Source organism: Ursus americanus, chromosome X (genome assembly GCF_024610735.1).
Source record: "Ursus americanus isolate L20-20 chromosome X, mUrsAme1.1.p, whole genome shotgun sequence".
In the NCBI taxonomy this organism is placed as follows: domain Eukaryota; kingdom Metazoa; phylum Chordata; class Mammalia; order Carnivora; family Ursidae; genus Ursus; species Ursus americanus.
The window spans coordinates 25672696-25699736 of record NC_142164.1 but is presented as its reverse complement, the minus strand read 5'-3'; the positions used below and the strand labels follow the sequence as shown (position 1 = coordinate 25699736).

The following is a 27041-nucleotide window of genomic DNA, read 5'->3' as shown; positions in this document are numbered from 1 at the left end:
TCTTTGTGTCTACTTTTTAATTTGGTCTTCCCATAGGTACCATTAAGACAATGGTTTAGAATGAGAGCTCTCTAAAAACATTTTCAAATATGGAACTTATTCATTTCAGAAGATCCATCATCTGGCCATTGACGAGTAGCATCTATTTTTTTTAAGATTTATTTATTTTAGAGCGTGCCCGCATGGGGTGGGGAGGGGCAGAGGGAGAGGAGAGAGAATCTCAAGCAGACTTCCCCCTGATTACAGAGCCTGACATGGGGCTCGATCTCATGACTCTGAGATCGTGACCTGAACTGAAATCAAGAGCCAGATGCTTCACTGATTCAACCACCCAGGTGCCCCAACAAGTAGCATCTGTTAATGTCAATAGCAGTTCAAATCAGGAAGCCTTTTTATGGCTTAACCAAGGATGCAAGAGGTACCCCACAAGAGAGTGCAAAGGATGCAGTCCTTACAAGATCCTGAAAGTTCACTCCCAAAGATAGTCTAAGAAAGTAAAGCCCTTTGTTGTCACAAGCTGTAAGAATGGTGTGAAAATAGTGTCTCTGTTTTCCCACAAGAACACCTCCAGTCCCAGACCCACTAATCTGACACCCACCAGGCACTACTAGAATAGGATTTTTCCAGCACTAACAAAACAACGAAGGCTGACATAACAAAAGCCCCTTATGGACTGGGACCCGTTATGACAGACTCCCCTGAGAGCTGGCACAGTTGGATGAAGAGTGCTGCTGGGGACTTCATGTCTCAGAACCCCAGTCTGTTTGGCCACCAACATGCACACTGGTATGTGCATCTTTTGGCTGGCAGAGACAAAAGAGAGAATATCCTCACTGGTCACACAGCCACACTCTGAAGACATAGAACAAGACAAAAGGAAAACCTCATCCAGCTTTTTGTATATGTATGTTAACAGCTTTAGCTAAGCCTTGGATCTCTCAGAGCCAAACTAATACCTAAAAGGGATGTGCCACTGGTTTGGGGATCATGTGGTGGTTTGCAGAGTAACTTGCATGGAAATTTTTTTGAGTTTAGCAAGTGACCTAATGTAAATCTAACCTGTTCTGTGACCAACTTATTCTAATACAGAAGTCTTTGGATTAGGTGGCCAGTGCTGTAATAGCTCTTAAATACTTGACCCATGCCCTCCAGTCTTGTGGCTTTGGCTTCTGAGATGTTTCTTAGCAACAGCCTTTATTTACCTCATGTGTTCATTAACCCACAGCAAAGTTTGTCTAAACAAACACCAGTCTGGTGAGAAACCTGAATTCACCAATCAGTGAGGCCAGCTTGAACAGCAGACTTATGGGGCCTATGCCTGTGTTCTCTACCCTATGGTCTTCCTTCTTATGACAAACAACACAACAGAGACAAAGAAAAACAGGGACCGTCTCTGGGAGGAAAAGAATCAATAAAAATCATGAGTACTCAAAAAAAAAATCAAGAGTACTCATAACAGATCTTTACCAGAGTTGCTATACCCAAGGAACTAGTTTCACAGATATTTTTTCCTGCTAATCTAAATTTAGAAAAGGAAAAAAAAGAACTCTCACCACTCTCATTTCCACTGGACCCTTCAGGCAGAGATCCAGAAGACTGACATGGTAAGAATTCTTACCTTCTGCCACGCCTGTCAGAGGTGCCAGGATTTCTTAGCTGCCCTAGCCCTGGCACAAGCAGTGATCAGTCAGTAAAGTTGCTCGTGCGGGGCTCACCAACTGTTGGGGAGAAAAGTTTTTTCCTCTACTATCCCAGGTTCTTTGGCTGGTAAATTGATATAAAACAGATTAACAGGAGAAAAACAAATTTAACTAAGTATGTACAGAAACCACATAAGAATATGAGAGCCATAGGCAGTCAGGTGGTTGAGGTTTATTTACCATCCTTAGCTAAGGAGAAGGGGGGTAGGGGTCTGAGACTTCAAAGGGGAGGAAGACAGTTTACAAGAAGGTGGGAAGAGCAAATGTTTGATAAACAAATGTTTGCCAGGCCATACAGAGAGAGTGGGACACAGAGAGGAATTTGATCTCCAGGCCCCGCAGAGCTTCCCCCAGCTTAAGCACACTTAGCCCAAATTCTTTGTAGTTATCTCTGATGTACTCTTCCTGGACCAGGCCCTTTATCTAAATTCCTTTAGGCAGTTGAGGGGAAGGTAAAAGTTTTTCCTAAGTCTTTGGGCCTTGGTTGACTTCTTAAAGTAATCCACATGCCAAAGTGGAATATTTTGGGAAGACTTGTTCTGAAACCCTTCAAGGGAAACCAGAGGGTTTAAGGTACAGGGTAGCATGAATGAGGTGACTTCTTGAATTGTTCGATCATGTGTGTATTGTCTCTCTTTAAAAATATACATCTAAAATTAGTATTCAGAAATATGACTTAATGAGGTCATGATGCATTTGTATAGTTATGTGCTAGTCATCCATTTAAAATAATGTTCTAATTTAGATAAAGATTGATTTGGGAAGATGCTTGTGGTATATTATTAAATGGAAAAAAAGCAAGGGCTTCTGGGTGGCTCAGTCGGTTAAGTGCCTGCCTTTGGCTCAGGTTATCCTGGAGTCCCCGGATTAAGCCCCGCATGGCGGGGGAGAGGGGGGTTCCTGCTCATCGGGGAGTCTGCTTCTCCCTCTGCCCCTCACCCCACTCTTATGCTCTCACTCACTCTCAAATAAATCTTTTAAAAAAAGAAAAAAAGTGAATTATAAAATACCATGTATAATAAATCCCCTCTAGAAATGTTTATAATGTGTATGTGTACATGCACACAGAAAAGGTTCTGAAAGGACAAATATACTAAAGATCACCACCTGGGTAGTAAGATTCTTTTTTAATTCCTCTTTTAAAAAGGAAAACATTAGGGGCGCCTGGGTGGCTCAGTCGGTTAAGCGTCTGCCTTTGGCTCAGGTCATGATCCTGGGATCCTGGTATCGGCAGCTTCGGGCTCCCCACTCAGTGGGGTGTCTGCTTCTCCATCTCCCTCTGCCCCTCCCCCTGCTCATGTTCTCTCTCCCCCCAATAAATAAATAAAATCTTTAAAAAAATTTTTTTAAATAAAAAGGAAAGCATTTGTTTGTATTAAAGATTGAGTTAATAACTGTCTTGAGATTTTTTTCTGCCTGTTCTGATTTTAGCAAAGATTTTGATCTGGGCTCTGAATAAGCATAAATAGTATCATGGATCTACAGTTTGGACCATAGATGGTTTGTTTTTAATCAAAGGCAACTGATTAATAAGCACTGTAAATTGCTTAAGTTCTGAACAGTTTCCAATGAAATGGAAGAGGAAATAATAGTAATAGTGATCTTGAGCATTTTTGTGCTTTTTAGTGAATTATTGAGCCTCAAACCTGTGTATTCCTCATGCAAAACATTGTTTTGGGGAACACAGTTGCATAATTTGTAAAAGATGAGGGAATACCATATTGTGTGTCCATTCTGAGCAACTGTACCTGTGGAGTTATTATAAATAATTAGGCAAAGACTGGAGATCTGTGCTCAAAATTTAAGTATTACTCTGACTTTATATATCAAGTATAGAACATGTAATTGATATTTTCTTTGTTGATTCTCAGTATGCCCTTGCAGGTGTTTACAAAAGTAGGTTTCATGATCAAGGGTATATTGTATATAGCAGTATTCATAAGTTGAGGTTATTGACTGAGCTTATGAGCTAAGTGCTCATTAATGCCATTTAATGGCCCTAGTGCTTAATTTTAGGGAATGAACTTTTGATTTGATTGAATGTAGTTAACCTAAAAAATGTTTTGTTGACCATTTTAGGTTAAAAGAGGGATGCCTGGCCGGCTCAGTCAGAAGAGCATGTGACTTTTGATCTCAGGGTTGTGAGTTTGAGCCCCACATTGGGTGTAGAGATTATTTAAATTAAAATAAAATGAAGTGAAAAGAAAATATGCTTCATGGTTTGAAGAACCCTACTAGTATAAACAAACAATTTGACTACAATTTGATCTTTTATGTAAATATAGTTTATAAAGGCTAAACTTTAAAAATTATATACCCTTTTTGTTCAGGGCATATCATTTTTAAAAGTTTAGCTTCTTAATATTATAAATTTAAATACATACTACAAGTTTGTAAATCAAAATGCTATTTCTAAACAGGGAACTAACTGGCTAATACTTTAAGGTAATTAAAAGAGGGATTGACCTCCTTTGGGTCAGTGAGAATGTTCCTTATTTTAAAAGATCTCTGTGCTGATCTTCTATAGGGGGAAGAGGCAACTAATGAGAAAAACTCGTAATATTTCTGCATGTAATGAAAAGGAGAGAATCTTAAGATAATTTTGAAATTATGGTGTTTTATGGTGAACACATAAATTTTTGATTGTTACTATGAAAAATTTTATGAATCCTATAATTTTTTTTAAGATTTTATTTATTTATTTGACAGAGAGGTAGCCAGCGAGAGAGGGAACACAGCAGGGGAGTGGGAGAGGAAGAAGCAGGCTCCCAGTGGAGGAGCCCGATGTGGGACTCGATCCCGGAACGCCGGGATCACGCCCTAAGCTGAAGGCAGACGCTTAACGACTGCGCTACCCAGGCGCCCCGGAATCCTGTAATATTTTTTAAGTGTAATTTTTAAAAAGTTTTTAAGTAATCTCTGTACCCAAGGTGGGGTTTGAACTCATGACCCTGAGATCAAGATTCAAATGCTTCCACTGAGCCAGCCAGGTGTCCCTGAAGTGTGATTTTAGAGTAGGTTTTTATCACTGAAGAATTATACTGTTTGCATGGTATGCACGTATTTCCTATTTTCTTCACATTGCCTAGGCATATGTTAACAATTTTTAGTGCTCACAGTGATCTCAAGTGTCCAGGGGAGATGGTGGGTGGGATGTGGCATAATAACAGCAGTAACCTCATAGAGGTGGTTCAGTATTTGTTCTTTTGCCCAACATTTATTAAGCACTGCTGCATGTCGTGCATTGTCTTAGGCATTGGGAATACAGGTGTGTTAGACACAGTCCTTGCCAAAAAGGACCTTCATTCTAACAACGTACTACATATATACACACATACAAACATGCATGCAGAAATTATTAAATCTTGTTCTAGTACAACTTGGATCATCAGCAAATTGTATAAAGGATATAGTAGTGGCACAAAGACTAATCATTCTGGGGTTTTGAGTGGAAGAATCCACAAAGATGTCATAGATGAGATTCTAAAAACATACATTTTCTGAGTTTTAAACAGATGCCTTTATTTGATTACATAATGTATTTAAGCATAATAGTGCTGCAGTGAGAGCTAATAGGGAGATATTGCTTGCATAATTCCTGTCATATTTTTAACGTCATTGTATTAGTTTTTTTTTTTAGGGCTGCCATAACAAGGTACCACAAACTGAATGGCTTAAAAAAACAGAAATTTATTTTCTCACAGTTCCGGAGGCTAGAAATTGGAAGTGAAGGTGTTGACAGAGCCACATTCTCTCTCAAGGCTCTGGGGAGACTCTGTTCCCTCCCTTTCTTGTATCTTCTGGCATTGCCACTGGTCCTTGGTGTTCCTTAGCTTATCGATGCATTATCACGCCAGTCTCTGCCTCCACATTCACATGGCCATCTTCCCTACATGCCTCTGTGCCTGTGTTTCTTCTCTTCTTATAAAGACTTCAGTCATATTAGATGAGGGCCCATCCCAATGACCTCATCTTAACTTGATTACATTGCAAAGACCCTATTTCCAAATAAGTTCATATTCCTAACCAGTGGTTAAGACTTAAACATATCTTTTGTGGGGGCACAGTTCAACCCGTAACAATCATTTAGTCCCTTTTGTACTGTGCCATATCAATATAATTACTTAAGAAATGCTTTTTCATGTCGAGAGGTTAACAAAAGCCCCTGGTTGCAGGAATAATGTTAAGAATTTGTAGTTTGGTGGTGCCTGGGTGGCTCAGTTGGCTGAGCGGCTGCCTTGGGCTCGGGTTGTAATACTGGGGTCCTGGGTTCAAGCCCTGCCCCACATCGGGCCCCCAGGGAGCCTGCTTCTTCCTCTCCCGTTCCCCCCTGCTTGTGCTCTCTTGGGTGCTCTCTCTCTCAAACAAAATTTGTAGTTCATTAAGTGAGCCTGTAGTGATTGGATAAATTTCTTCCAGAGACCAGAAGAGTGAAGCATAGACAGATTGTAGAGATCTATGAGCTTGATAGAAAAAAAAACAAAAACAAAAAGCTACTTATTTGTTAAGAATGGTGATTTATTATTCAGGTGCTATTTTGACTTAAAAATTTTTATAGGTATTTATAGTAGTTAATTTTCAGTGATCAGAGACAGTTTCCTAGTTAGCCATCTTAAATAAATTTGTATTAATTTGCAGACTCTCATCACTGGTACACACATGAAAATGCTTACTTATATTTTCGAAGATGCTGTGATAACTGAGACTCATATTACGGAGTACATTTTTTAAAATTGCCTAAGCCAGTAATAATTGACTACCAAACAACTTTTTAAAAAAATCATTGTTAATCTTTGTTTCAAGTAAGGCAGGTATTTATTAAAAAGCTTAATACATTTCTGAAGTGTTCTGATATTAAATCTCACAGAAAAATACTTCTCTCTGCAGCATGGGATTTTTTTCTATTGCGTTAACATTAGAGTTTTTTTTTTCAATTAATCAGGATTTTTTTTTTTTTTTACCATTTACAGAATATGCCCTTCAGAACGTATTCATTTGATTCCTTCATTGTTTGAATAGCGCACAACTGTTTCTAAAGGCATGCACAGGGGTGCTTACGTGGCACAGTTGGTTAAAGGGGTCGTAATCTCAGGGTGTGAGATTAAGCCTGGCATTGAGGCTGCATGGGGCTCTGCACTCAGTACAGTGTCTCCTTAAGACTCTCTCTACCCCGCCCCTCCCCCCAAATAAATAAATCTTTAAAAAAAAATAAAGGTGCCCATAGTAGACCTACCATAAAATTAATTAATAGGGGTGCCTGGCTGGCTCAGTCAGTAGAGCATGTGACTCTTGATCTTGGGGTCCTGAGTTTGAGCCCCACATTGGGCATAGAGATTACTTAATAAAAATAAAATAATAATAGGGGCGCCTGGGTGGCACAGTCGTTAAGCGTCTGCCTTCGGCTCAGGGTGTGATCCCGGCGTTCTGGGATCGAGCCCCACATCAGGCTTTTCTGCTACAAGCCTGCTTTTCGTCTCCCACTCTCCCTGCTTGTGTTCCCTCTCTTGCTGGCTGGCTATCTCTGTCAAATAAATAAAATCTAAAAAAATAATAATAAATAGCTTTGGGGGGAATTACCCATAAGCTGTAGGGAACTTATGTATTTCATGATAGTCTTAATTTCTATATACATGCATACAAGAGTGCTCGTGCACATTGTACAATGATAAATACCAAAGAAGTCAAGCAAAGAATGAAAATTGGCAGCCTTACTCTTATTTGTTCTAAGCAGGTATGTGAGAAATAAATAGCCTAATGAAAATAATATGGATGATAAATTCTACCTGTCAATAATAAATATCATAACTTTCTCCTAAAGTGTAGTCAGTGATCCTGGAATAATCCCACTGAAGAAGATCTAAAATCTTTGTATAAAAAAGTGAACGAATCTGTCCTGTGTGTAAAAACCTTTTAATCTGTGTATTTTGTATTCAATACAATTCACACTACTTGAATACATTAGAAGAGTTCAAAAGCACACTAACAAATATATGTGAGACACACAACAGAAGGAATGCTTTGCAATGAGAGAGGGAATGAAGATAAGAATTAAAGGAGAGAGGTGAGTTAAGATGGCGGAGGAGTAGGGGACCCCTTTTTCAGCCGGTCCCCTGAGTCGAGTTGGATAGGTACCAGACCAGCCTAAACAACCTCGGAACCAGCCTGAGAGGCAGGAAGATGCATCTGGATCTCTACAAATGAACATCTCCAGCGCTGAGTATTGAGGTACAAAGCGGGGAGCCATGAAACCGTGCACAGATATCGGAAGATAAACGGAAGGGGGAGGGAGCCGCCGCGTTCGGGCGCCAGGAAGCGGTGGCCACCTGCACGGGGGAGCGGGCGGACTCGCGGACGGCACCCGCGAGAGAACAGACTGAGACCGGTGAGCCAGGAGCGCGCGCGACCAGGCATCTCGCGGAACTCCGGAATCCCGGTGCGCTCACTGGATCCAGACTGAGACTGTGAGCCAGGAGTGCGTGCAGACTGAAAACCGGAGCTCAGGTGCGCTCACTGGAACCAGACTGAGACCGGGAGCTCCCGGAGCACGTGGGGGCGACTGGCGGCTGGCGGTGTTAGAAACACAAAGGACAGAGACGCGCCGGCCCTGGAAGTGAGGGCTGGGACGCCGGGTGTGGGGTGCACATCCCAGGACGCTGCAGGGCTGAGCAGCACCAACAGAAACAGAGTTAAAGTGGCCAGAACATCAGTGGAGAATGGTCCGCGATCCCTCTATTCTGAGACAGAGGCTGAGATTCGGCCACTGCTGCTCTGACTCTCAGAAGAGGCACAGCAAACCGCCAGGGAAAGCCGCCAGAGAACAAAAGCCTGGAAATACCGGCTCACAGTGTGCCCATCCCCATCCCCCCTCGCAGGGGACACGGAGACTCTACCCAAACAGGGTTGCCTGAGTATCGGCGCGGCAGGCCCCTCCCCCAGAACACAGAAGGCAGGCTGAAAAATCAAGAAGCCCACATCCCTAAGATCCCTATAAAACAAGGGTGCATGGCCTGGGTCCCAGTCAATAATTTGGGCTCTGGAAACCCCCGCAACCTCTCCTCATCAGAATGACAAGAAAGAGAAATCCCCCCCAGCAAAGAAAAGAGAATGAGTCTGTGGCCTCTGCCACAGAACTAATGGATATGGATATAACCAAATTATCAGAAATGGAATTCAGAGTAACAATGGTCAAGATGATGTGTAGACTTGAAAAAAGTATTAACGAAAATGTTAATGAGAATACAGAATCTCTAAGGGCAGAAATGAGAGCGAATCTGGCAGAAATTAAAAATTCTATGAGCCAAATGCAGTCAAAACTAGAGGCTCTGATGGCCAGGGTGAATGAGGCAGAAGAATGTATCAGCGAATTGGAGGATGGGTTAGTAGAAGAGAAAGCTAAAATAGAATCTGGACTCAAAAAAATCCGTTCTCAAGAATGTAGGTTACGGCAGATTACTGACTCAATGAAACGTTCCAATGTCAGAATCATCAGCATCCCCAAGGGGGTGGAGAAAAACAGAGATCTAGAAGAGATATTTGAACAAATTGTAGCTGAAAACTTCCCTAATCTAGCAAGGGAAACAAACATTCGTGTCCAAGAGGCAGAGAGGACCCCTCCCAAACTCAACCATGACAGACCTACGCCACATCACGTCATAGTGCAATTCGCAAATATTAGATCCAAGGATACAGTATCGAAAGCGGCCAGGGCAAAGAAATTTCTCACGTACCAAGGCAAAGGTATCAGAATTACGTCAGACCTGTCTACACAGACCTGGAATGAGAGAAAGGGTCGGGGGGGCATTTTTAAAGCTCTTTCAGAGAAAAACATGCAGCCAAGGATCCTTTATCCAGCAAGGCTGTCATTCAGAATTGATGGAGAAATAAAGACCTTCCAGAATCACCAGTCATTGACCAATTTCGTAACCACGAAACCAGCCCTACAGGAGATATTAAGGGGAGGTTCTATAAAGCTTAAAAAGGCCCCAAGAGTGATACAGAACAGAAAGTCACAATCGATAGAAACAAAGACTTTACTGACAACATGGCATCATTAAAATCTTATCTCTCAATAATCAGTCTCAATGTAAATGGCCTAAATGCTCCCATAAAGTGCCACAGGGTTGCAGATTGGAGAAAAAGACATGACCCATCCATTTGGTGTCTACAAGAGACTCATTTTGAACCTAAAGATACATTCAGACTTAAAGGGATGGAATGCCATCTTTCACGCCAACGGACCTCAAAAGAAAGCTGGGGTAGCAATTCTCAGACAGATTGGATTTTAAACTAAAGACTATAGTTAGAGACACAGAAGGGCACTATATTATTCTTAAAGGATGTATCCAGCAAGTGGATATGACAGTTATAAATATATATGCCCCCAACAGGGGAGCAGCAAGATACACAAGCCAACTCTTAACCAGAATAGAGACATATAGATAAAAATACGTTAATAGTAGGGGACCTCAACACTCCACTATCAGAAATAGACAGCACCCATGCAGAAAATCAACAAAGAAACAAGGGCTTTGAATGCCATACTAGACCTCATAGATATATATAGAACACTACACCCCAGAACCAAAGAATACTCATTCTATTCTAATGCCCATGGAACATTCTCAAGAATAGACCATGTTCTGGGACACAAAACAGGTCTCAGCCGATACCAAAAGACTGAAATTATTCCCTGCATATTCTCAGACCACAACACTTTGAAATTGGAACTCAACCACAAGGAAAAAATTGGAAGAAACTCAAACACTTGGAGACTAAGAACCATCCTGCTCAGGAATGATTCCATAAACCAGGAAATAAAAATCAATTTAAACAATTTATGGAGACCAACGAGAATGAAAACACAATGGTCCAAAACCTATGGGATACTGCGAAGGCAGTCCTAAGGGGAAAATACATAGCCATCCAAGCCTCACTCAAAAGAATAGAAACATCAAAAATGCAGTTTTTATATTCTCACCTCAAGAAGCTGGAACAGCAACAGAGGGACAGGCCTAATGCATGCACGAGGAAGCAGTTGACCCAAGATTAGAGCAGAAATCAATGAATTAGAAACCAGGAGTACGGTAGAGCAAATCAACAGAACTAGAAGCTGGTTCTTTGAGAGAATTAATAAAATTGGCAGACCACTGGCAAGACTTATCCAAAAGAATAGAGAAAGGACCCAAATTAATAAAATTATGAATGAAAAAGGAGAGGTCACAACCAACACCAATGAAATTGGAAGGATTATTAGAAACTTTTATCAACAGCTTTATGCCAATAAATTAAGCAATCTGGAAGAGATGGAGGCCTTCCTGGAAACCTATAAACTACCAAGACTGAAACAGGAAGAAATTGATTTTTTAAACAGTCCAATTAATTGTGAAGAGATTGAATCAGTGATAAACAACCTTCCAAAAAACAAAACTCCAGGCCCAGATGGTTTTCCTGGGGAATTCTACCAAACATTCAAAGAAGAAATAATACCTATTCTTCTAAAGCTATTTCAAAAAATAGAAACAGAAGGAAAGCTACCAAACTCATTCTATGAGATGCCAATATTACCTTGATCCCCAAACCAGGCAAAGACCCCATCAAAAAGGAGAATTACAGACCGATTTCCCTAATGAATATGGACGCCAAAATTCTCAACAAGATCCTGGCTAATAGAATCCAACAGTACAGGGGCACCTGGGTGGCACAGCGGTTAAGTGTCTGCCTTCGGCTCAGGGCGTGATCCCGGCGTTCTGGGATCGAGCCCCACATCAGGCTCCTCCGCTATGAGCCTGCTTCTTCCTCTCCCACTCCCCCTGCTTGTGTTCCCTCCCTTGCTGGCTGTCTCTATCTCTGTCAAATAAATAAATAAAATCTTAAAAAAAAAAAAAAAAGAATCCAACAGTACATTAAAAGGATTATCCATCATGACCAAGTGGGATTCATCCCTGGGATGCAAGGGTGGTTCAACATTCGCAAATCAATTGGTGTCTTAGATTTTATCCAGAAAGAAAAATTCAAAAATCATATGATTCTCTCAATAGATGCAGAAAAAGCATTTAACAAAATACAACATCCTTTCCTGATTAAAACCCTTTAGAGTGTAGGGATAGAGGGTACATTCCTCAATCTCATAAAAACCATCTATGAAAAGCCTACAGCAAATATCATTCTCAATGGGGAAAAGCTGGAAGCCTTTCCCTTAAGATCAGGAACACGACAAGGATGCCCACTCTCGCCACTATTATTCAACTGCAACAGCAGTCAGACAACAAAAAGGGATAAAAGGTATCCAGATTGGCAAAGAAGTCAAAATGTCTCTCTTCCCAGATGACATGATACTCTATATGGAAAACCCAAAAGAATCCACTCCCAAACTATTAGAAGTTATAGAGCAATTCAGTAATGTGGCGGGATACAAAATCAGTGCTCAGAAATCAGTTGCATTTCTATACACGAATAATGAGACTGAAGAAAGAGAAATTAGGGAATCCATCCCATTTACAATAGCACCAAAAACCATACGTTACCTTGGAATTAACCAGAGACGTAAAGGACCTATATTCTAGAAACTGCAAATCACTCTTGAAAGACATTGAAGAAGACACAAAAAGATGGAAAAATATTCCATGCTCATGGATCGGAAGAATTAACATAGTTAAAATGTCCATGCTACCCAGAGCAATCTACACTTTCATTGCTATCCCGATCAAAATATCGATGACATTTTTCAAAGAACTGGAACAAATAGTCCTTAAATTTGTATGGAACCAGAAAAGACCCCGAATCGCCAAGGAACTGTTGAAAAGGAAAAACAAAGCTGGGGGCATCACAATGCCGGATTTCGAGCTGTACTACAAAGCTGTGATCACAAAGACAGTATGGTACTGGCACAAAAACAGACACATAGACCAATGGAACAGAATAGAGAACCCAGAAATGGACCCTCGGCTCTTTGGGCAGCTAATCTTTGATAAAGCAGGAAAAAACATCCGGTGGAAAAAAGTCTCTTCAATAAATGGTGCTGGGAAAGTTGGACAGCTACATGCAAAAGAATGAAACTTGATCACTCTCTCACACCATACACAAAGATAAACTCCAAATGGACGAAAGACCTCGATGTGAGACAGGAATCCATCAAAATTCTAGAGGAGAACATAGGCAGCAACCTCTACGACATCGGCCAATGTAACCTTTTTCATGACACATCTCCAAAGGCAAGAGAAACAAAAGATAAAATGAACGTGTGAGACTTCATCAAGATAAAAAGCTTCTGCACAGCCAAGGAAACAATCAAAAAAACTAAGAGGCAGCCCACAGAATGGGAGAATATATTTGCAAATGATGCTACAGATAAAAGACTGGTATCCAAGATCTACAAAGAACTTCTCAAACTCAATACACGAGAAACAAATAAACAAATCATAAAATGGGCAGAAGATATGAACAGACACTTTTCCAATGATGACATACAAATGGCTAACAGACACATGAAAAAAATGTTCAAAATCATTAGCCATCAGGGAAATTCAAATCAAAAGCACACTAAGATACCACCTTATGCCAGTTAGAATGGCAAAAATAGACAAGGCAAGAAACAACAATTGCTGGAGAGGATGTGGAGAAAGGGGATCCCTCCTACATTGTTGGTGGGAATGCAAGTTGGTACAGCCACTCTGGAAAACAGTGTGGAGGTCCCTTAAAAAGTTAAAAATTGAGCTACCCTATGACCCAGCCATTGCACTACTGGGTATTTACCCCAAAGATACAGATGTAGTGAAGAGAAGAGCCATATGCACCCCAGTGTTCATAGCAGCATTGTCCACAATAGCTAAATCATGGAAGGAACCGGGATGCCCTTCAATAGATGACTGGATTAAGAAGATGTGGTCCATATATACAATGGAGTATTACTCAGCTATCAGAAAGAACAAGTTCTTAACATTTGCTGCAACATGGATGGCACTGGAGGAGATAATGCTAAGTGAAATAAGTCAAGCAGAGAAAGACAATTATATGATTTCTCTCATCTGTGGAACATAAGAACTAGGAAGATTGGTAGGGGAAGAAAGGGATAAAGAAGGGGGGGGTAATCAGAAGGGGGAATGAAGCATGAGAGACTATGGACTCTAAGAAACAAACAGGGCTTCAGAGGAGGCGGGGGTGGGGGAATGGGATAGACTGGTGATGGGTAGTAAGGAAGGGCACGTATTGCATGGTGCACTGGGTGTTATACGCAACTAATGAATCATCGAACTTTTTATCAGAAACCAGGGATGTACTGTATGGTGACTAACATAATATAATTTAAAAAATTAAAATAAGAAAAAAAAGAAAGGAGAGTTTGCTGTATTACCAGAGTCAGCACAGTTAACTGCACTTCATAACAAATTATACCTATTTGGAACTAGTTTATAAGTACGTAAGCCGTAAGATGAACAAAGTGGATGTTAAAAACTCACAGAATTTCATAATTCAGAAACATAGCTTCAGTGCTTTATAATATGGAAAGAAACTCCTAGAAACAGCCAATTGGTTTGATTTCTTAGAAGTTAGAAAAAATGCGTTTCAGAACATGATTTGTAATGATCAGGAACAGAAGAACATTAAGAAATAAAATATTGGGAGCATATGAACTGAGGTCCTCAGAGTATCAAAAGAGATAACAATTAGACTTCATATTAGAATTTAAAGAATGTAGTTGGAAGAAAAATTAACTAGGATCTTTGTAACAGGTTAAATATTTAACTGCTTCAAATAGACGTGATTTTGTCTTCTCACCTGTTTATGAAAATGTATAGTAATATCTAGTTTTCCATATTAAAAGCATGTGATTTCATTTGCAAAGGTCTCTTTGTTTTAGCCTTAAAATCACCTCTGATCCAGGGCTGTTGGCTGGCACAGTTGGTGAAACATGTGACTCTTGATTACAGGGTTGTGAGTTCAAGCCTCATGTTTGGCATAGCATTTACTTGAAAATTTTTTTAAAAAATTAAAAATCAGGGGTGCCTGGATGGCTCAGTCGTTAAGCGTCTGCCTTTGGCTCAGGGCCTGATCCCAGCTGTCTAGGATTGGGCCCCACATTGGGCTCCTCTGCTGGGAGCCTGCGTCTTCCTCTCCCACTCCCCCTGCTTGTGTGTCCTCTCTCGTTGGCTGTGTCTCTCTCTCTCAAATAAATAAATAAAATCTTTAAAAAAATAAAATTAAAAATTAAAGATCACCTCTGATCTACCAGTTTATGCTGACAATTGCCAAACTAGCATTTACACAGCTTTATCAAGGTCTATCTCACCTACCATAAAATTAATTTTAAAATGTACATATCCGTTGCTTTTAGTATATTCACAATTGTGCAACCATCACTATAGTCTAATTTAGAATATTTTCATTACTCTGAAAAGAAACCCAGTAACCATTTGCAGTCACTCCCTATTCCCCTCCTGCCCCAGCTGTGGGCAATCACTAATCTACTTTCTGTTTCTATTTATTTTAATAACATTTTAAACTTGCAACACTATTGTTCTCATGCCTGTTCCAGGTCATTGACTCAGACGTTTAAAAGTTCTTCAACTAGTCATATTTACAAGTCCTGTGACATCTTCAGAAAACATTTGAGTGATGATTTCATAATATGATTGTTCCATATTCTAAGAGTTTTTGATCTGGTACATGTGTTTCAGATTCTGTTCATGCCACTTGCTAGGGATGTTAAACTCAATTAGAAGGAATAAAACTATTTTGTCCAGACTCAAAATGAAGTTTGTTCTATGTGTGTTAACCATTCCGGGCTTTCTGGTAGTGGGAACAGCTTTAGGAATCTTCCGTAGCATACCATTATCTTTAGTAATAATGTCATCTTCATCACTGTCTTCATCCTTTGGTCAACATGTGGTTTAATTTGCTGTGGATAGCCAAGAAGGCTATTATCAGTAGATTAGCTAGAGCTGCTAGCTCTACTGTTCCTACGCTAGTCCTACTGTTCCTAACATTGTTCTGGTTTACTTGTCTTGCTGTTATGATGAAATTGCAACTGTTTACACTCCTCCTATTACTTGATCAAAGCTCTTTCCTGAAACTTCTATGCCATTAACTTCTGAAACTTCATCATTAATATCCAGTAACCCTGTGGTATGAACCAGATCTCCTGGAACAAGCCAGGATGTTAAAGATCCCTGGGACTTACCTAAACTATGTTGTGTCTCCTGTAGACTTTCTGAAATCATCCTGGCTACAGAGTCCTAGAAAATGTTCGGTGCTGTGTTTGTAAAGATAAACTAACCCTATGATGTGTTTCTAGGAGAATATTCATGTCCGTAATAGAAGATGCAGGTCTAAAGTCTTGGGGCATACTGATGACTGGATGTGGCTTTTTTCTGTGGTTGACAGAACACAATGCATTGACTAAAACATTTTCCTTCTTCATTAGAATGTCTGTACCAAAGGCACTGTTAATCTGCCTCTTCGTTTTTCTGTATAAAAATCCTAAGCAGTGGGTTGTCTGTTGAAACACCTTTATGATAATTGTCATTTATAAGTAGTAAGTCTCCCTGGAAGCATAGCCTAATAAATTGTCAACATTAGGTATTTTATGAACATGTTGTAGTAATCCATAAAACTCCTTAAAATATCCCAAGTTTTCCTCGTTCTAGAAAAAAAAACAGTAAAATCCACTGCCAGACCTGCTCTTCACCTCCAGGATGCCCTTGCAGCCACAGTCATGCTGAGTGCCGGGCTGCCTCTCTGGAATGCCAGGCGGGCGTGTGGGCACACTCAGCTGCAGCCCAGGAATCCACAGCTCACCAGATGCACCTGTAGAGGTGGCTTGGATCTCAGTGCTCGACCTCACGGAGCTCCACAGGGCTTCACAGGGCAGCAAGGAGTGGTCTGGCAATGCAGCAGGTAGAGACACAATTCCCTCCCTCCCTCTCTGCAGGGCTCCAGTGGAGGAGGATGAGAGGGCAGTTAGCCCATCCACCTCCCCCATGACTGGGCTCCTGACCTGGGCCTGGGCTCCTGATCCCGGCCAACAGCGCCAACCTGAGAGACTGTAAGTGAAAATATTATTAAAGACATTTTTTGGGGGAAAAAAGACATTCTGGAGAAAAGGATCACCTGTACTCCTGCCACCCTAATGTAATTTACCCAGTTAATAAAAGTTACCTTACAATAAAAAAGGGGGAGGGTGCCTGGCTGGCTCAGTCAGTGGAGCATGTGACTCTTAATCTACGGGTCATGAGTTCAAGCCCTGTGTTTGGGGTAGAGTTTACTTTTTAAAAATTACCTTACAGTCTTATCCAGGGGCACCTGGGTGGCTCAGTTGGTTAAACATCTGCCTTCGGGTCAGGTCGTGATCTCAGGCTCCTGGGTTGAGCCCTGCATCGGGCTCCCTGACCCTGATTCTCCCTCTCCCTATGCTCCTGCACATGCATGCCCTCTTTCTCTCTGTCAAATCTGTCAAATAAATAAAACTTTTAAAAATTAAAAAAACAAGTCTTATCCATGAGTATATGTTTTCATGCAGTAGCAGTCTAATGTACATCTTATTTTATGTCCTTTTCCCCATTAAAATCTTTTTTCTGTGTATTTGACAACTTTAGTAATAAAAGCCTGGGGAAAATAGGAACTTTTGTATTGTGTGCAGATACCGGTAGGTGGGGTTTATGTGGCTGTCTTTACCCAGTTGAATAGGCTAAATATATATGTGTGCTGTGTATGTATGCATATGTACATGTATGTGTATTTTTTTGGTATGCGTATATTTTAAACACAACATCTCCCTGTCTTGAAATCTTCCATGCCCGTCATATAAACACTGCGTGCTGATTCTTCTGTGCCAGTGTTGGCTTCCATAGTACCATTTTTCCCAACCACCGTTCCGCCCAAGATTACTGACTGCCTAGCCTCTTTAATGTCAGAGCGGTCTTTGACATCTTTCTCTGTGTGCCTTCGTACCTTTGTGCTTACCCAATACAAAGCCTGAGTGTGCTTTCACAGCGAAGCATAAATGATCTCAGCGTACTTTATTGCACTTAGACCTTTTCACATCCAAAGCTTTTTATCACCCTTCTCCGATATCCGTACCCCATTTTCTTCTCTATTCACAATTCCTGTGCTACATATATACTTATTTTCTAAGTATCATCTCTTGTACCTTCATTTCACTTAAATACTTTATTTAAAAAAAAAAATCCTCTCTCTCATCCCTTTCCTTTGGTGCCTTCCACCAATCCCAACGTTTCTATCTGTTGTCAGTCATTTTTCTCCCTTTCACCCTTAACCTCTCTGGTAATTCTGCTTTCACACCCTTCAACAAAAGCTCACACTCTGATAAGTATATGTAGTGTTCAGTTGGGTGCTTCTGAATAAATATCTGCTTTTCAAAACGGTGAAATCTAAACTATTAGCATGGAAATAACCCCTGGGAAGATGAGGTCTCCACTTGAAAGCTTCAAATAGAGATTCTCCTGCTATTATTGAATGATGGAGTTTTATGTAATAATATCTGAAATGGGGTGACTCCTTGAACCATACAAAATGTCCACTATTGTGAAATGAGAATAGATCCTTGATTTTATACTTGTCTGTTTTGATTGACCTGAGAAATAAAACTTAGCACTTCAGAGAAGGTAATTTTCATATGTTTTGGATTATATTGAGCATTAATGCTTCAGGGTCATTATAGACTTTTGTCGTGCTTCCTAGTCTGTGCCCAAGTGCCTTCTCATGATGGGAGAAATCTACAAGGCACCCCAATCCATTCTGCACTGCTGTTGATTGTTGTAACTGTTCCTCCTGGTATTGGGTTAAAATCTGCAGGCTATAATTATATTCATTGACTGGACTGTGTCCTCAAACTACACTGAATTTGGATCCCTTTCCTATATAACAGCCTCTTAGCTAACGGTAATTATTCTGTCCTCTACGGCCCTCTCCCCACATTTTTTTTCGCTTTGAGATAAACACTCAGCTCTTCTACCTGTTCCTCATTGGACACCATTTTCATCATGCTCATTGTTCTCTATAGATATGACGCTTTGTTAATATTCCTTCTGAAGTGTTTTCAGTACTGAAAATAATATTCAGTGTGTAGCTGAATTGGGTCTGGACCTTGTACATCTGAACATTAATGCAGCCTGGAATTGCTTTAAGTTTCTTTTTTAGTAGCCATGTAATGTTGGCTCATAATGAATTTTTTTTTAAATAAGCTCTATGCCCAACATGGGGCTTGAACGCATGACCCCAAGATGAAGAGTCTCATGCTCTACCAACTGAGCCAGCCAGGCACCCCACATAATGGAATTTTTAATTAACTAAAATCCCAAGATTTTAATCTAGAGGTTTGCCTTCACATGACTTCTTTCCAAACCAAGTTTCCATTTTCCTTTAGTTCTGCAACAGATTTCTAAAGTCAGAGCGTAATGTTTAATATCCCTAATAAATTTCATCTCAGCCTGTCAGCCAGCCTTGGTTTCTTTGAATCTTGATTTTTGCCATCCAGCTTACACTTGATTGAACAAGGGGTCTTGAAGCTAGTGTCAAAATGTTTTCAGACGTCTGGGAAATAATAATGAAGAGTCACGGAGTCTCTCTTCCAAAAATCGTTGTATGCAGATAAACCTCAGCTCTTGCGGTATATATGAATTACTACCATTGTAAATTGACAAGGCCAGGAAAGACTGAACTGTGTTGCCAGCCTGCAAGACAGAAGCCTTGTGTTGAACCTTACTCTGAGATAATGTTCCAAGACATATTGTGCCAGCATAATGCCAGGGCTGCTAATTCTTCCCAAGAAATCAATTCATGCACATATGAAGTAGAGACAATTACTGTGACCGTTTTTTTTTCCAAGCGTATACTGAACACAGTATGAGGAACAGTGTGAGATTCTGAGAATCAGGTTTGCCTGAGGCAACCCTGATTTATGCCTGTTGTCCGAGTGTAATTATTAGTAGCATCATTTTTCACTTTCCAAAGTGTCCAGGTTTGGAGGATAAATTATCTGGCCACCCTTCTCATAACCCAGCTAGTTCCTTTTAGTATTTTATCTGGGTTAAATGTTACACAGCTGTAATTTGGCAGCTTTAATGAGGCTGCAGTAGTACTTCTCTTCCATTTGAACAGATTGTTTCTTGACCATGGGAAGTTGATAGCAAAAGTAACTGCAATTAAGGTCTACACATACTTAGTATTTTTCCAGAGCTACCCTCTAGAGGGCGGTAATATATACATCTGAAATGATCCGATTCCAACAAAAAATGGACTACAAGAGTCCAGTTTTCATATGCATGAAAATCAGAAACATTTGATGCTCTTAAAGGGCATATTGGAACCAATATTGTGAGTAAAACTCAAATACCTGGGGCGCCTGGGTGGCACAGCGGTTGGGCGTCTGCCTTCGGCTCAGGGCGTGATCCCGGCGTTACGGAATGGAGCCCCACGTCAGGCTCCTCCACTATGAGCCTGCTTCTTCCTCTCCCACTCCCCCTGCTTGTGTTCCCTCTCTCGCTGGCTGTCTCTATCTCTGTCAAATAAATAATAAAAAATCTTTAAAAAAAAATACCTTTTGCTAAGCAGAAAAGTAAAGAAATACTAAAAATTAATTCATTAACATTCTGAACATACGGGTTTTTTTAAATTGTAAAAACTGAACTTTGATGCCTTGAATATATAATGATCCATTACAACAATTATGCATAGAGTTTAAGAATCTGCATATTTTATGCTTTTATGTTTTTTCTAATAATTTTACATGGTTAATAATTTTAATATATTCTGTATCACATAGTTCCCATATTTATGTAAAATAAGCAATTAAAAATGAATAGTTCTACCTGCTTAAATATTACTTTCCTCTAAAAAATGAAAATGCTAGTTTTTACTCTATAACTTGAATCGTGGTAATGTAGAGCTCTAGTATTTAGAATTAGGGTGTTTCTTTGAGATTGTGTAATTAATTTTATGTCATCAGTAGGTAATTTGTTAGCTCCTAATATCAAAATTATATTGCCTGTGTTTCACATTTTGGATTTCCTAATGTAATGTTCTCTTTTTAGAAAAGGTGGACAAGTCCTATTTTCAAGAGAAGATGACTTTTAACAGTTTTGAAGGATCTAAAACTTGTGTACCCGCAGACATCGATAAGGATGAAGAATTTGTAGAAGAGTTTAATAGATTAAAAACTTTTGCTAATTTCCCAAGTAGTAGTCCTGTTTCCGCATCAACACTAGCACGAGCTGGTTTTCTATATACTGGTGAAGGAGACACCGTGCGTTGCTTTAGTTGTCATGCAGCAATAGATAGATGGCAATATGGAGACTCGGCAGTTGGAAGACACAGGAAAGTATCCCCAAATTGCAGATTTATCAATGGCTTTTATTTTGAAAATGCTGCTGCACAACCTACAAATCCGGGTATCCAAAATGGTCAGTATAAAGCGGAAAGCTACCTGGGAAACAGAAATCATTTTGTTTTAGACAGGCCATCCGAGACTCATGCAGACTATCTTTTGAGAACTGGACAGGTCGTAGATATATCCGACACCATATATCCAAGGAACCCTGCCATGTATAGTGAAGAAGCTAGATTGAAGTCATTTCAGAACTGGCCAGACTATGCCCACTTGACTCCAAGAGAGTTAGCTAGTGCTGGACTCTACTACACAGGTATTGATGATCAAGTGCAGTGCTTTTGTTGTGGTGGAAAACTGAAAAATTGGGAACCTTGCGATCGTGCATGGTCAGAGCACAGGCGACACTTTCCTAACTGCTTTTTTGTTCTGGGCCGGAATGTTAACATTCGAAGTGAATCTGATGTGGTGAGTTCTGATAGGAATTACCCAAATTCAACAAATGTTCCAAGAAATCCAGCCATGGCAGATTATGAAGCACGGATCATTACTTTTGGGACGTGGATATACTCAGTTAACAAGGAGCAGCTTGCGAGAGCTGGATTTTATGCTTTAGGTAAACTTTATTATAAAACCAGGCTAATGAATAACTTCCCAACTTTCCCCAGTGCTCCTAAAAAGTAGATTCCTTTAGCCCCTTGAACTGGTAAATATTTAGGTGTAGGCTGGCATGATTATTTACATCAGTATTAATCTGTGAACCCTTACGGTGAATCTGCAATGTAACCACTACATTTATGTGAGAAAGGCTACCATATTATGAGTTATGTTTACCTTTATGTGACTGTTTTTTTGGAGAAGGGTGATATGCAAAAGATGATAGATCTCCCTGATAGAAGAATGGATCTGACAGTAATATTAACTCTCATTTATTGAGCACCTACTATATGTGCTCAGTACTTGTATTACATGCATTCTTCTACACCTCATAAAAAGAGTCAACCTTAGAGAGTTTAGTTTGGCCGATATTAAAATTGATATCTGCCTTTAGTACATAGACTATATATTTGAAAGCTGCCCTATATGATGCCTTCTTGCTTCAAGTAAGCAGTTCTCAAATGGACTGCTGTCACCTTGTCAGGAAGGGCCATTAGTGTGATGGCTTCCAGGAGTATTCAGATAAGTTACACCATTATATATCTGACCCATTTATTTTAGGATTGAGTAGTGCCAAATATTAGTTATTTCAATATTTTATTTACATAATCTCCTACAGTAATCTTGAAGGTTTGTTGAGTGTCGTGTAGCTATAACCTTAGAGAACCTTACTTTGTAATTTTGTTATGCTGAACTTCACTGTTAAAGTTTCACAGTTTGGAAAAGTGTAGTATTGGTTGCCCCAAATTACATGTTAGAAAGAAGGTAACAACTGTAATTTTTCACATGAAAATTGGGCAGTTTTATTTTCGCCTTCTGTAAAATGCCTCAAATTGAATCAGTGAGTTTACTGTGTATTTCCTCCTCAAACAGTCATGTTTGTTACTTGGATATGAATTTGAGCATCTTTTTTGAAGCTCTAAGATTTTCATGTAATTTAGAAATGATTAATTCCATGGTGTTAAAGGGGGGATTTTTGCGTAAGCTTCTAATTGCACAAATGCGTGTATTTTTCCTTGTGTCTTTTCTTAGGGGACGGTGATAAAGTAAAATGCTTTCATTGCGGAGGAGGGCTAACTGATTGGAAGCCCAGTGAAGACCCTTGGGAACAACATGCTAAGTGGTATCCAGGGTAAGGCATTTAAATGTTTATTTAGGAACAGGCAAGTTAGACACTTTGCAGTGGGAAAATCTTGAATAACTTTTCACCTCAACTATTTTTGCCTTCACCATGGCTTGCAGTTCACACCAGGTTTATAAAAATGGGGTCACCTACTTTATAGAAAAAAAAAGCCCTAAGCCTTCTCTGGTGACCAGAGCATTTGTTGCTTATATGTTCTATCTGTGGCATTCAGATGATTCGGTTTCTAAACATCAAATTAGGAATATACAGTTTTGTTGTTATTGGAAGTAGGCTCTTTTCACGATAGGCACAAGAGAGCCCTTGTTGCCAAGGATTTTCCCTAAGAACCCATCACATCCCCTAGCAAATAGTACTATATCTCACTGATTCTAAGACATACAGTCGTTCACATTTTCAAATTCTTGAAAGGAGGACACATCTGGTAGTGGGTCATAATTTAATTGGCATTGGTGGTACATAAAATAATCACACTTCTTACAATCAGTGTCATCTTAGAGTGATAATGACATCCTCTAAATGTCTCTTTGCCATCTTCTTTAAAAATAAAGTATACATATATATAAATGGTGTAGAATTTTTGGCCTGCAAAATAGTATAACTTAAAACTTCAGAGCGATTGTTTGAAAATAAACCTTAACTTTAAAAAGCCTTAAAAGGAAAGGTTGAAAGCCCAAAGAATTCCTTCAAAATGTACAGTTGGTTAATACTCTAAATAAAATTTAAGATCAACTATTTGAAAAAAAAATTGTATGTCTTAAGGCGATAATTTGATAACTTGCTTAAAAGTTGAAAGTTCTCCGGTTGGTATTTTTTGCCTCACTAAGATTGGCAAAGTAGCGTAATAAAGGGGACATTTTTTTTAACTTTAAAATGACAGTTGATAAGGAATTGGATAACATTTCATTTTGCAGCTTTTTAGAAATATCAAAAAGCAAGTTAATGGAATTAAGATCATGGAGATTATATCTTTACTTATACTTTACTAATTTATCAGCTACCAAAGTTTAACCTTCTTTTAATTGTTTAGGTGTAAATATCTGTTAGAAGAGAAGGGACAAGAATATGTAAGCAATATTCATTTAACCCATTCACTTGAGGACTCTATGGTAAGTCACATATTGTAGAATACATATTTTTAAATGTTATTTAATTTCTTTTGCAATGATTTCTTGGTGTAAAATTCACAGTATAGTATCTTAAATGAATAATATATGGTGAGCCTTAAAGGGGAGATCTTAAGGAATGCTTGTTATTCTTAACCTGAAGCAGATTTATGAAAAGGGAATCACCATGAGCTTATTGATTTAGCTATCACTGTAAATGAAAATGGGCTTGAAGAACTAAAATACTTAATCCCTCAGCTTTCTGAAGTTAGACTTTTGTGTATAATGTGTTTTATACTCATAAATAGTTGTAAACTTTTCATAGACAGTATTTTAAATCTCAGAAACGTGTCTAAATTGACCGTGTGGCCAGGGGCAGCCAAGGTATCGGTACCATGTGGGAAGAGCCATGGAGTAGAATGGGAGGCCAGAGTTGCCATTATGGCCCTACCATGAACTCTCTTGCCTCAATTAAGTTGTTTTATCTCCCTGAGCCTCAGCGTCTTGTTTGTAAAGTGAATGGATTGGGTTAGATGATCTTTTAACTTCCTTCTAGCTTTATCATGTTATGCCTCTTGAGAACCTTCGTATGTTAAATTGGAATAAAGCCAATTTATAAATTCACGATTAGTGTAATTTTTCAAATTGAGGTAATTGCCTTCTACCAAAAAGAACTCTAACTTATAATCCATATTTCTGTTTTAGGTAAGATCTGCTGAGAAAACACCATCATTAACTAAAAGAATTGGTAAATATTTTTATTAAAATAAATACACTTTTAATTTCATTGCCAGTTTATTACAGTTGTTATTTATAGGGTGGAGACATAAGCTTATTCTTTCAAGGTAATCAAGGTGTACTTATTTGAGATGAGATTGCTGTAAATCTAAGAATTAATGAGGTGCCTATAAATTTAAGCCAGATATTTATACATTAAGAACATTCATGTGACTAATGTAACACTGCACATTAATTGTACTGGAAAATTTAAAAACTATGCTAAATCATATTAAATTATAAGTTATATAGTTATATATAATATAAAATTATATTAAAATAATTATACTAAAAAATAAAATTTTAAGAACATTCCTGTGGAGGTTGGGCAGTTAGCTTTTCCAAGTTCAGGAGCAACAACTGTAGGCTTCCCATTGCCATTTCTGTTAAAATCACAAAGGGAAGAGTTCAGTGTATTTTTGTCCCAGGTGCTTCTTGAGTTAGCCAGGATCATGAATCCAACGCTCTACTAATGCGCCATCATCATGCTCAGCCTTACCTGCTTCCTTGTCCCATGCCGTCTTTGTGCCTCCCCCAGTTTCTTCACAGAGGGGCATGGTTCGGTTTATCTCCTGTTACCTTATAGAGAGGTAGAGATTTTTATCCCGAAGATTATTGACTCATCATAAACATCTTCAAAAACCAGAAAGATACTATGTTAAGCAGAGATGATACCATTGTCCCCACATTTCAGATGAAGAAACAGAGTCAAGGAGGCTAAGTGACCTGCCCACAGTTAGATGACAAATCAGTAGTGGAACTAGGATTGTAAACAGGGTCTTCTGAAACCTCTATCACACTGTAGATCTTGTTCTTAACTTAGGCATCATGTTTCAAAAATAGTAAAAAGTTTAATTTAGAATATGTCTGCTGATTCCCCACTCCTTATGGCATCATCTATTTAGTATCTTAAGGGTTACAAGATAAGAGAAAACTATATATATGTGCATAAATGTGCTTACGAAGGAGAACCACTTTGATAATGTTTGATATAGGTTTGTAATGGGCATAAGTAATAAAGTTTAAGAAATCATTTATTCCAGCCTATATTTTTGAAATTATCCACAAATGAAGATTCTGTAACATTTCTTGACGGGAATCATTCTTACGATGCATACTGTACTTTTTACGACTAATGAGACTCTTGCTCTAGTTTGGGATTAAGGTTTTAAAATTGAGATGTAATTCATATAGCAAAAATTTCACCCTTATAAACAGTACACTTTAGTGGTTTTTAGTATATTCACAATGTCGTGGAACCATCACTGCTATTTAATTGCAAAACATTATCATAATCCCTAAAAGAAACCCTATACCCATTAGCAGTCCCTTCTCATTGCTGCCCCTTCAGCATCAAGTCCAGCCAGACAACTACCGATCTACTTCTGTCTCTCTGGATTTGCCTATTCTGGCCATTTCATATGAATGGAATCATAATATGTGGCTTTGAAGTTCATCCATGTTGTAGTACTTATATATGAGGACTTCGTTCTTTTTTATGGTGGAAAACTTTTCCTTTGTATGGATAATACCACATTCTCTTTATCCGTTCATCAGTTAGTTGATAGACATTTGGGTTTCCACTTCTTGGCTCTTAGGAATGATGTTGATGCTGCTATGAACATTTGTGTGCAAATTTTTGTGTGGACATAGGTTTTTAATTCTCTTGAGTATATATTTTGGCATGAAGTTGCTGGGTCATGTAGTAACTCTACATTTAACCTTTTGATAAACGGCCAGTTTTCCAACGTGGCTGCACCATTTTCCATTCCCACTAGCAGCGTATAAGGGTTCCAGTTTGTTTCTCCACATCCTTGTTAGCACTTGTTACTGTATGTCTTTTCATTACAGCCATCCTAATGGATGTGAAGTGGTATCTTATTGTGGTTTTGATTTGTATTTCCCTGATGACTAATGATGTCAGGCATCCTTTCGTGTGTTTATTGGCCATTCGTATGCCTTCTTTGGAGAAATGTCCATCACCTTTGCCCGTTTTTTAGTTGGGTTATTTATCTTTTCGTTGAGTTATAAGAGTTCTTTAAATATTCTAGTTTTTTACATATAAGTCCCTTGTCAGATACATGATTTGCAAATATTTTCACTCGTTCTTTTCACTTTTCTTGCTAATGTACTTTGAAGTATATAAATTTTTAATTTTGATGAAATCCAACTTATTTTTTGTTGCTTATGCTTTTGGTGTTACTAAGAAACCATTGCCTAATCCAAGGTCATCTATGCTTTCTTCTAAGAGTTTTATGGTTTTATCTCTTACATTCAGGTCTTTTATCCATTTTGAGTTTATTTTTGTGTATGTATAAGGT

The 27041-nt window shown here is 39.1% G+C and overlaps 1 protein-coding gene and 1 pseudogene across 1 annotated transcript in view; one reads left to right on the top strand and one right to left on the bottom strand.

The window, feature by feature from the left end:
* Nucleotides 1-27041, top strand: part of XIAP (X-linked inhibitor of apoptosis) — a 56917-nt gene that overhangs the window by 15696 nt on the left and 14180 nt on the right. Inside the window, exons 2-6 of the mRNA XM_045797492.2 lie at nucleotides 16343-16592; nucleotides 20747-21655; nucleotides 22729-22828; nucleotides 23868-23946; nucleotides 24649-24691. Coding sequence (XP_045653448.1) covers nucleotides 16439-16592; nucleotides 20747-21655; nucleotides 22729-22828; nucleotides 23868-23946; nucleotides 24649-24691 — 1285 coding nt within the window. The 5' untranslated portion in view covers nucleotides 16343-16438. The remainder of the gene's footprint in view (nucleotides 1-16342; nucleotides 16593-20746; nucleotides 21656-22728; nucleotides 22829-23867; nucleotides 23947-24648; nucleotides 24692-27041) is intronic.
* LOC123792331 (partitioning defective 6 homolog beta pseudogene) lies at nucleotides 15564-16412 on the bottom strand (annotated as a pseudogene).